General features: G+C 40.3%; 1 protein-coding gene across 1 annotated transcript in view; it reads left to right on the forward strand.

The window, feature by feature from the left end:
- LOC131094203 (sodium channel protein type 5 subunit alpha-like) overlaps positions 1-12096 on the forward strand; it is a 214261-nt gene that overhangs the window by 40323 nt on the left and 161842 nt on the right. The window contains exons 2-5 of the mRNA XM_058041717.1: positions 718-1036; positions 2697-2815; positions 8078-8167; positions 11698-11826. Coding sequence (XP_057897700.1) covers positions 770-1036; positions 2697-2815; positions 8078-8167; positions 11698-11826 — 605 coding nt within the window. The 5' untranslated portion in view covers positions 718-769. The remainder of the gene's footprint in view (positions 1-717; positions 1037-2696; positions 2816-8077; positions 8168-11697; positions 11827-12096) is intronic.

Here is a 12096-nt window from a genome sequence, read left to right on the forward strand (position 1 = left end):
CATGAAGGTCCCAGAGCTTTTCCAGGCACATTTAAGCTTCCATCATCCTTCAGATTTCAGGGTGTGGAGGAAAAGAAAATGTTCAAAAGTCCTGAGGAGATATCTTGAAGATGCTATTTCCTATCCCAAAGGAAAATTAAAATTATGTTACAGAAGCCTAACACAGAGATTAAGAAGTTTTTTTTTTATGGGATTTAAAAATCTAAACTTGACCCTTCACTCTTTAAATTTGGAAAAGAACAGCTGGGGCATTTTTAGATTTTGCATCATGTGGCCAGACATCGGCTGATTTAGATCTGCCTTGCAGTCATCTTAGGAACATTGTTCATCCACTCCCAGAGCTGCATTTTCAAAAATGAGTTAGGAATCTGAATCTCTGTGGCTTTCAATGAAACTTAAGCTTGTGCGAATCTAAGTTACTTCTTAGTTTGGATTTAGGATCCCAAATGACTGAAGAACTGAAGAATACTCCACAGTCTATCTATAAAGTCTTTCTAGATTTGATCATCTGTGATTTCTTATTGAAATTACAATTTCAGTCATTTTTGTTTTCCTTGATGTTCTATTAACCACATAAAAACAGCTGAAGAGCTTCCTGATAATATATAATGAGTTACTTGGGGGTTGAGTTTGGTGGGGGTTTTTTTCCCATTCTCCTGGCTTTGTTCTTCTCGCTTTCCTCGCGCCACTAACTTCTGATAACTTTTTTAATTCCAGCTGTTTCCACTACTAGGAGTAAAGACCAGTAAAGACAAAGCAGGATGAAAAGATGGCTGACTTCTTGTTACCACCGGGTACTAACAGCTTCCACCGGTTCACGCCCGAGTCCTTGGCTGCCATCGAGAAGCGAATTGCAGAGAAGCTGGCCAGGAATGCCAAGCAGGAATACAGAGAGCAGCTGGGCGAGGAAGAGAAGCCTCAGCCTCAGTTTGACTTGCAGGCTTGCAAGAAGCTGCCTGATATCTATGGGACTGTTTCTCCAGAGCTCATTGGGGAGCCCTTGGAGGACATCGACCCTTTCTACAATGACCGCAAGGTGAGCGCCAACCCAAAGCTAAAGCATGACCTCTGATTTGGGCGCTCTGCTTGTTATCTTTCTACAAAAAGTAAAAATAATTCTTTGCCAGATTGGAGATCAGAATGTTGCCATGAACAGGGCTCCCAGAGAACATCTAAGCAGGAGGGCAGAGAGGAATAAAAAGCATAATTTAAACCTGTGTGTTCTCAGATAACCCTGAGAATGAATATACAATATCTGAAACAAGCAGAGCAGGGGCTGAGTTAATTTAAGCCAGATATCTGCCCTATCTTGCCTTCTGCATGAGCTGTGGCTTCACAGGTCTGTTGTTTATCACTTAAGCCCCTTAATGTTAAGGGCTTCTGGGTGACTTGAGCCTTGTGCGAGCACTCTGCACAAGAGCAGGAGGCACCTCCACAACCGTTCCTGGAGAGAAGCGGCTCTGCTCCTGCTGAGGAAGAGCAAAGCTCCATTTGAGATGACCAAAACAGAGCAGGAGGGAGGTGTGAGCGGCATGTGCAGTGCTGGCACTTTGCAGAATGGTGAACTTTGTCCCAAAGCGAGCATCACCTGATGAGGGATCACGTGCAGGCTGGACCAAAGCCACAGCAGTGCAAACAGCTTCTGTCAAAAGGCTGTTGACAGCAGAGCTGGGCTGGTTGCTTACTACAGTTCATTCCCCTTTCCAAGAGTTTCACAAAACAGAGGACAAAATAAAGCTTGGAAGCCCTTTGTTTTTTTAGTCGGCTTCCAGTTTTTTCAGGCACTGCTGTTCCTGATTTTGGGCTGTGCTATTTCCTGTAAACAATGAATTAATGTGACCATAATGGTACTTCTATTAAAACAGTGTAGAGATAGGTGTTAGAGCTACAGAACAAAAGTTAAATGGATAAAGACAAACAGATTACTTGCCTGGAAGGGCCAGAATTAATTTACCTTTTAATTTTCCTGCTATCCCTGGGCATAAGCAACAGGATATGGATTTGCAATTTTAGTGCCATGAAGTTTTTAGACTCAAGGTGTGTGAATTGCTTAGATTTTATATATTGGGCGTCTCAGTTCTGTCTCTGAGAGAATATTAGTTCCTCTATGCCTGGTGGGGCATCTTCAGAGCTCTGCAAATTGGGTCAGCATCAATTCACTTTTGTTTTTGGTTTAAGATAACTCAGAGAATTGTTTTTCTCTGGCCATATTCATCTGAGCACAATGAGAGTGCTTCAGTGCCAGATCCTGGTGTGGAACTGTGCCTCCTACAACTTTTTGCTTGGTGAGACAAAATTGAGAGCAATAAAGTGTTCAAAGTACAACAATAGTGAGATCTGCAGCACCTGGGAAGAAGAGCATAACGTAATTTCTTCCCCTACATTTCAGTCTCCAGGTAATTTTTTATTTTTGAAGGTAATTCTGCTCTCTTCCCAGCCCCATGGTGGAGGTGATGACACAGGACCCACTAAGGGTTGAACAAAGAAAAAAAATACTTGGGATATTACAACAGGACGTCAGTTCTGTAGGGAAGGCCTTGGACAAAACTTTTCACCAAGTGAGAAGGATTTTGGGGGTCTTGGGAGGGGGGGGAAACTATGGGATGCTGGCAGGAATTTCCCAGTGGGATGTGGGCTGGAAAAGCTGAGCATAAATGCAAATACTGAATGTTCTCATTTTCTGTTTTGTTTTCCAGACATTTATAGTACTGAACAAAGGGAAGACAATCTTTCGATTTAGTGCCACTCCTGCCTTGTACATACTTAGTCCTTTCCATCCAATCAGAAGAGCAGCAATTAAAATTTTGGTACATTCATATCCTTTCTGTTGATTTTCTTCCTCATGTATTTTATATGGGTTTTAAACACAGATGGATGGAAGTCAGAAACCATTTTATTTCATTAAGCTGTTTTAAATCTTCTGGCTGAATTTGCCTGCACAAGCAGAAATGCACTCGGATTTTCGGTTTGTTTCATTTTATATTGTTATGTGAGCTATAAAAATGACTGTATCACACTGCTGGCATCAGAGAATGTGAACTGCACTGGAGAGTCTGGTGAGTTTACTCAGAATTAAAAGATAGGAAGGGACTGATCATATTTACTGAAGGGAAAGTGGGTGTAGTACCTCAGAAAGGAAGGCAACCAGGGGAAATCTACACTGATGGAGAGCTTTGCTACCAAAGCCCTTCAGCAATCCCTCCCAGAGGTAAAACTCTGTAACACTGTCTGGAGACACAATTTAATTCTGAACTGCTTCAGATCTGATTTTTTTTTTTCCTTCTGAAACAGAATATTTCAAAAATTGTTTTGCAAATTCTTTTCTAGTTTGTTTACTTGGATATGTTATCCAAAAAAGAATAAAGGCACAGGCTGTCCTGCTGGACCTTTCAATGGAAGGCCAATGCCCGATTTCCTGTAGCTCTGGTTCTGAAGTCATGCAAGACAGGCTGCAGTGGTTGGTTTTGGCCTGTTTTTTTCACACAACCCCAGAAGCATTATATTCTGACATAGTCACATCTCTGGAAGGCCAAACTGACCCAAATGTTCAGCTTTGTGTGAACATTACTAAAAACACACCTTTTTTCATGACTTGGCTGCTTTCTCTGGGGTGCACATGGGAGACCAGGCAGTGATAATTCAAAGACTTCACATGCTGCTCTGATCGTTCTGTCATGTTTTAGTGATGGAAGTCCCTCATGTGCAATGCTCATGTCCACCACAGAGAATGAATGAATACTAAATAGGTAGCATCTTAAAAAGATTGGTTAATTATCAAATTTCAGGGAAAACAAATAGGGAAATAAATTAGATTCCCACTCCATACAGGGAGGAGAAAAAAAAAAAGGTGATACTATAGATATTCCATCAAAAGGAAAAACAGGTGAAGCTTCTGATTGCAATAATTCTATGCAAAAATGAATATGTGTTATCAGCCAAGATATTATTATGGTTACTAAGAATATGCTGTAGAATTCTGCAGAGAGATGAGCTGGTGGATCAGATTATGTGTGCACACCATGCAGCACATGCTGCTGCATACCCAGAGCCCCACCAAGTTTTTTAGGCACAGTTCCCTCAGCACAGCCTTGCTGAAGTTAATCGAGGTCAATGCATTTACCCAGGTGTGGCTAAAGTAAGAATCTGAAAATTGAGCTGCTTAGAAACAAATTGAGAGTATTGCCTTCAGTTTTGGAGTTTGTTCTGTCTTCTCCTCCCTTTTTTCTACATTGTTTGGTGAAGCCAAGAACTCACAGGAATGTGTAGCACAGGAGCTATGTGCCATTGGTAGCAGTTGAACAGAGGATAAATAATTAAGAAATCCTTATCACATTACTTCCAAGGATAAAGACCACAGAGGAGAGCATTTAAAATATCTGTCAGGAAAGGAATATGGTCAGATAAGGAGTGTAAGATTTTGGGAGTGGAAGGTCTCAATGCAAACATGAGTTTAGCTCCATCCAGAAAGACAGAAATTATCACCTTGTGTTGATAATTTTGAGAGATCCAACAGCTCAGTCTTTGGCAGGCACAGGAAAGAGACAAAAACTCCAGTCCCAGTGAGACAAGGAAGATCCTGCATTAGGCACCGATTTGTTTTCTGTCAATAAAGACCTTTTATATCAACCTGAAATACAAAGGCCAAGTGGCTGAGCAGGCAGTCGATATCCCAGGCAGAAAGGAGCCCGAACCCGCAGGTACTGAAGCAGATAATATCCCAGACATGGGCCTGGGACCCAGAGCTATCCTCTTGCGTGACTGTAATCAAGCAATCTTCATTTTCCCCAGGGCAAAGGCCTAAAAGGAGCATTAGCAAATGCTGCCCTGTCACGTAAATATCTGCAGCAGCTTCTTTAGTGGATACCATATTTCAATTCCCAGCCATTGAGTGCACCATGAAGGCCAACAGTGGAACAGAATAGAGAGGACAGAGTAAAATCACCCCATAAAGAAGCTGTGGGGGTCACAGTTCCTGGTTAAGGGGCTGTATGTGGAGTTCTTCCTCTGAGATGTCTAGCAGGATAGATGCTATGTGTTCACTGCTCATCCAGCCAAAACTGAGCAATAAAGTCTTTCAAAAATACACCCTTCCAAGGGCAAAAACTCCCACAGCCTCCTAGTAATGCTTATTACTATTAATAATGTGTGTTTAAACCCCTTCTAGGTATTTCTCCTCTTATTCAGGGTCTGTGAGGCCTCATGGATGGTACAGGCCCACATGGCTGCCCAGAAGGTGGCCCTGCTCCATTCCTGTCCCAGAGGACATGGAGGATTTTATCCCCAATGGGAGGAACACTTTCTGTCTTCTGCATCATTATTAGCTATCGTTAACACCTTTATTAACTATCTCCATCTTTTAATGAGATTGCATCACTGGCAACATTTCCTTGATGTTTAAAAGACTCCTCTTAGTTCTTATTGCCTGTGAGCCAAGGACCATTCTGTGGTGTCCTTGGTTTCTCCAAGCAGTTTGCTAGTCTGTATAAAATCTGTAGCAATTCTAATTTCTAGTTTTTCTAGGTTTTATAGCTAGTTTTTCTCACTTTACCACTCATCCAGGCTGGAGTTTTGGTAAAAATGACCTTCCTTGATGCTAGAATCATGGATTCTGGTGCATCAGAAAAAGAAAAATAATCTTCTTACAGAATTTCAAATCTTTGTCCATATTTTCTGCTTGCAGCTTTCCTCCCATCCTATTTTGCACACTTTCCATAAGGCAAAATGAGATCGTGTGAAGCACCAATTATACATTCTATTCATTGGGACTAACCTTTGCTTGCACATATTATATGTAATTTGGCAATGATCACCTAAAGAGCCTCTAGTATTCAGTCTGCTAATTAACAATTATCCATCATAATGAAGTCTAGAATAGAAGTGTGCTGCGTTTGACTCAGTATCTTTGTGCTAGGAGATAAAATTTATAACTTTTAGAATCAGTTTGTGCAAAGGCTATTCTGTAACCTCAAATTGGAAATAATAGGCTTAATTTATTGCAGAAAGGATCCTGATGAGTAGCTTAGTATATTTAGTTTGTAGGCTTTGGAAAATTTGATTTAATAGCAGTTTTAAGATAGGGAATGGACAATGCTGCTAATACAGCTTATCTCAGTTTTATCTTCTTTGCTTTGTCCTTTCTGAGTAGATCATCATCATCATGGACTTTTTCTAATGCAAACAATTGCATTCGATTTCAGGTAGGAATGCTAATTTTCATTCTGTGGGGATTTCTGTTTTCTCTTTCTAATTTAACACAGACCACTAATTTTGTTGCATAACCAGCTGAAATGTTTCATTCTTTCATGTTCTTTGTAGTTTTCAGTTTGATGATGAAACCCAGATTGAATTTGTAGTGTGTTTCTTGTCCCAGAGCTGACCCTTACGTTTTCAACCTGTGCTCTCTGGTTTGTTCTCTTTGGTGCTTGAATAAGGAGATGATGACAACTGCCTGTAAGAAAGCATTTGGGAAAGCTGTTAGATTCAGTTTGTATCACAAGGAAACAGGCATATAGAGATCAAACCAGTGACCCTAAATACCAATAGAGGAGTTTATTTGCTTGGAATTGAAACATGCTATTTGTTTGACATGGTCTGAAGATAGCGCTCTGCTTTCCTGTGCTTCATCCACAGCACTTCACTAGAGTTGAAAAAGTAATCCAATGTTTTCTAGTCTAGCTGGAACTTAATAATTATGTTGACAAGAATGACAAAACTTACAGAAATATATCTGAAGCTGATGTGAGCAAATGTGGGCGGGTATCAGACATCCTTGGCAGCCCTTCAGTAGGAGGTGTTGGCCCAGAAGTGGAAGATGTTTGTGACATGAGCAGTCCCTGTGAGTTCAATTACTGCCTTCTGTGGTGGCCCTGGGGAATCCTCAGGTTGGTTACTACCAATTTAACCTCGCAGTTGCTTATGTGGCCCATTGGAAAACGTTCCACTCTGTATTCAGCAGAGATTTTTGGCTCTGCAAGAGGATAAATTTAATGCAAACATTTCAGGACGTAGGTTTGAAACTAAATCCTTCAATCACTATTCTCAAACAAAAAATAACACAAACAGGATCAACTACAGAGATGAAAAAACCCAAACCAAACCAAACTTTTTTTTTTAATCTTTTCAAAAAAAGGCAAAAGAAATTTATTTTTGGGTTTTACTTATATTCCCTGTGGTCAACACGGAAAAACAGGGTCCCTGCCTGTTGACTGTTTTCCTTTGCCCTTATCTTCTGTAGTTAGATTTTCCTGGTTGAATGGGCCAGTTGTTGATGCAGGAGAATCCCATCATATTTTGTAATTTTTTTACAGAAAGTGGCATGTGCTTTTAGGAGAGCCATCCAGTGAATTATGTTTTCAATTTCAGGAATTTGATTTAGGGTGCTTTTTATGTTTATGGTTTCAGCTTAGCAGCAAAGTGTGTGAACTGTGCACTTGGGAGGTTTGTTTTAGCCTCCAAATAGGGAATCTGGTCCCCCAGCAGAGGCAGAGAGCCCTGCAGACCGAGGCTGCCTATTTGCCCAGCAGGTTTGCAGACCAAGCCTTAAAATCAGTGCTCTGAAACTCATACTTGCTTTTGGTGAAACTTCATGCTGAAAGCGAGACTTCAAGCCCATTAAAGAGATTAGAAAGACCAGATTTGTAACTTTCCCCTACTGCCTGAGAAATGTTTCAGGATAAAAAATGAAGTGGGAATTTGCAGACACAGGTTTTTCTGTGGATACTTAAATGAGACTAATCCCTCTTTTCATACAAAGTTGTGCACCTATGCACATTGTCATCTGACCAGCACAGCTGTAAATTTGGGGTATTGTACTTTCAAAGGACTGCAGAGTCAGTACTTTTGTTTACTGTATAAAGTATGTTTAAAAGATATAGGAAAAGAAAAAAAAAGCAGGGAAGATTCCTTCATTTTTCTATGTTTATATAATTATTTGTCTCCCAATGCACTTGCAAACAAATGCTTATAGTTCTTGAAGCAACTTGCAAATTGTGATTGAGCTGTCACATCTTGTGTAAAAAGACAAAAATTTATGAAGTCTTGTATCAAATACTTTGTTTTCCTTAATTTGCCTCTTTACATTGTTCAGTATGTTTATTATGTGCACTATTTTAACTAATTGTGTGTTCATGGCACAATCAGAGACTCCGTCATGGAATAAATATGTTGAGTAAGTATCTTCTACAGCTGCCCCATCCTCACCTCAGCCTTCCTCTTCCTTTTGTTGTGTTCTTCTTTGCATCTTGTTTGCTATTGTCCAATTTCTTTCTTTACTGACTGTGGTGTCTGCCCTCACAAAATGTTTTTCCAGGTAGTTCTTTTAGCCTGTGAAAACTCCCTTAGTAAGCAAAGTAAATATTTTTAGTCCATGAATCTCATGCTTATTGCCAAAGGCACCTTTCGTGCCACATCTGGATGAAATCACGTATTGAGGACAACCCTGTTTGAAACTTGTCAGCCTTCCACAGTTCCCTTGCAACAGATTTGATGGTTGGACACATCAGAAGAGGCTGATGGAGCTTAAGTTGAATTATTTCAGGGAATAGTTCCTGAACTGACTGACTTCTATCCTTGATCTGAAACTTAATGGAAGTAAAACTTCCTTTTGGACTGAGCACAGCATGAGAAGTGTTCCCCTGTAATCAGTGGCAGGAATACTTTATGAGCATTAAATTATCTAGGAATGCCTCTATGAGAATTCCAGTCTTTTTAGCTTGACAAGCCTTCAGGAAGGATAGCAAAGGTGCTGCATGAAGGGGGTTATTTTTTGTTGTTGTGGGTTTTAAAATTAATTTTTCAAGAGGTTAAGGGACCTCAGTGAAATGAAAACCCGTTTCATTTCTTTAAGTTGCTTAAAAATATTCCTTTTAGAAACAGATACCAGATGCACAAGCTAATCAACCTACAGTGCATTAAACAATTATTTTGGCTCATTGAACCAATCAGAACACACTTTTTATTTTTGACTGACATATGATAAATGCCATCTGCTGCTTCATAGCCTGGTGGTTGGTCCACCCAGGGCTGTAAGAAAAGACAGTAAAATGCCCTTATTTAGGTTCCACAAAATCATGCAGGGCACATCTTCTAGGCCATAAATTACTAATTATAGGCAGCACTGAACCAAATATTTCATCCCATCACAATAACATTTAAATCCCAGGATGTTTCATGTATAGTGTGGTACCCTCAAGTGTGTCTGTGGCTGTCCTTTCCCCTGATGTTGTCCTTCTCCTATTGAAAACTTTCATAACCATTGCCACGATGTTTTCTGCTGAATCACAGACATCTCATCCACGTGATGATCTCATCAAAATTTGGCCAGTTGGTGTTCAGCTGGGAATTCAAACATTCTGGAGGGAAATGCCATAAATGACAATATTGTGTCTTCTGCGAGCAGGAGAATGTGGGTGATTTTATCAGTGCATCAAGCAGAGCATGCAGAAAACGTAGAGCAGAAATGCAGATGGACTCATGCAGCATGGAGTGAATCCTTCCATGATTCCTCTTCTCCTGTGTCCCCTCATATCTCTCAGCTTTTCCTCTTCAAGTGCATGGAATGAAATCAAAGTCAAGTACTTTGGAGGAGCAAAATAACCCAATGAACTGTAATTCAAATTGATTAATATTGGATTTGGAGAAGATACATTTAATCCATTTTGTTCTGCTGTTTCAGAGACTCACAAGGGATAGAAGAATAACCTTGTGCAAATATTTGTCCTAGATCTTCCTTTAAAGCATTTTTCTTACCATTTTGAAAAAGAAAAGAATCAATTCAACTTTCCCCCATTAAATTTTTTTAAGAACCCTGACTTTTGTTGTTAAAGAAGCTGTTCAGTTGCTGGAGGACTTTCCCCGATCCATTTAGAATTAGATGATGATTATACAATCAATTAAACCCATCTGACATGCTGAATAAATACAAGTGCTTTATCATTTTAATGAGCTTATGTACTGTTAAGTATTTTTTTTTTTAGTTCTTTGCATGTGTTTTCTGTGTGTGTTACTAAGTACACATGCTTAAAGAGACTGTCACATGGGTGACCTATATTCGAAATACCAGAGAAAAGCTAAATAGGAGCTGTGAAAAAATTGGGTAAAAGATAATGCTCAGGTATATGGTCAAAGAGGAGCTGTGAGACACATTTAATGCCCACTGCTGCACCCAAACTGTCAGGCTAATCCCCATTTTAAGATGAAATGCACCGAGATTTTATAACCTGTGAGAAGCACTACAGTGTAACACAATGGCAGGAGGGCATGATGTCTGTGTATTTGACCAGTTGCAGTTCAGTGTAATAGAGCTAAATATATTTTATACATAATGCTCTTCCTTATATTGCCACTTTCAATTGCTCACACCTTTTTTCTACCAAACAGGAATCTGAACTGTTACAATTTTTTAATGTGTGATGGCACCAATTGATGTTTAGCACTGAACAGAAAACACAAGTCAGTGCTTCCAGTGACAGCCCTTCACATCATGACTTATGAGATTTGTGTTTTAGTGGATTTGAGGTGTTTGAGGTTTTTTAATAGGCTTTCATATCATCTGCATCTTCATTAGGAATTAGGAGAAAAGGGGTAGGGAATGCCCATGGTAGACACTAAACATTTATTTCTTTTGTTAAGATATGGCCTAGAATACCCAGTCCATCGGGCTAGGTGTCGTGGGCAGCAACATTAAAACAGAGTTGTTGTGTTTGTGCCCTGAACTCTGTCTCTGATGGCAGGTAGAGCCCTGGGTGAGTACAGATCCAAGAACTGTAAATCAAAGGCATTATTGTCCTCCACAGAGATTTGGCTAAATTTTATTACAAGTGTCATCTTTATTATGAAAGGTAAGATCTATGTTCTAGCCCAGATCGTCACAGTCAAGAGGCTGTTGGTAAAAACTTAATTTACTAGGGGGAAAAAAAAAACTACCCTTGTGTCTCCTTTACTGTCAGGCAGGTAAAAATTACTACATACAGTAGTCAGGTGGGAGTTTTTCAATTATTTTTGAGTGAGGGCATTTTGTTGTTTAATTCTCAAGGCTGGTGGGATTTGCCAGGGATAGTGGAACACAAGGGAAGTTGAAGGAGAATTACCCTTTCTGGCTGATAAAAACAAGTGGTGGCATTTTTTTAATCTCCAAAATGTCTTGGGCAGGAAGAGATGAGAGGTGTGAAGGGAACAACCACCCTCCTCCCAGCTGGAAAAACAAGGAATGTGGAATAATGCTGCCCAGAGAGGCTGTGGATTTCCCATCCATGGGAGTGCTCAAGACCAGGTTGGATGGGTCTCTCATCAGCCTGGTCTAGTGGAAGGTTTCCTGCTCATGGCAAGGGGGTTGGAGAAGATGATTTTTAAGATCTCTTCCCATCCAAACCATTCCATGATTCGCTAATCCACTCTTGGTCCACTGGAGACGTCGGAGGTTCAGAAGTCCCACAGCCCAGCTCAGCAGTGTCATGTCCATGCTTGACTTAATGAGTGAGGATTCATCAAGGGACACCCTGTGCTGGAAATTATCTTCATTCTGAGACTGTCCTGAGTATTTTGCTGTTTTCCTTACCTGCTCCTTGGTCCACACACAAGGCTGCTCATGCACAGCCCAGTGCTGCAGCTGCGACTCACACGAGCAGCCCCAGAATTGTGCAATTTCAGCTGTCTGCTGCTTGCTAACTCTCTTTCTTCTTTGGCCACTCTGTTCCCCAGGTACACTTTCACTGGCATTTACACTTTTGAGTCATTGATAAAAATATTGGCAAGAGGATTTTGCATGACAGAATTCACCTTCCTTCGGGATCCATGGAACTGGCTGGATTTCAGTGTTATTGTCATGGCGTAAGTAGCACTCCTTTATATTTTTCAAGAGAGTTATATGCAATAGAACTTTTTAAATGGTTGTCTGGATGTTGTGGTTTTTTTTTTTCTTCACTCAAATTTTACTGAAAATGAGAAAAGTCTGAAGTGTATTAGGAAGGAGGATTTTTATCCTGAGTGGTTTCAGAGGAAGAAGTCAGAGGAATTCTCAGTTCTGTTCTCTGAATTCACCACACAATTTTGGAGAAATTATTTGCACTCTCTGTGCTCCACAGAGAGATCTGTTTGTAA

The sequence above is a fragment of the Melospiza georgiana genome, chromosome 1 (assembly GCF_028018845.1).
Source record: "Melospiza georgiana isolate bMelGeo1 chromosome 1, bMelGeo1.pri, whole genome shotgun sequence".
In the NCBI taxonomy this organism is placed as follows: Eukaryota; Metazoa; Chordata; class Aves; order Passeriformes; family Passerellidae; genus Melospiza; species Melospiza georgiana.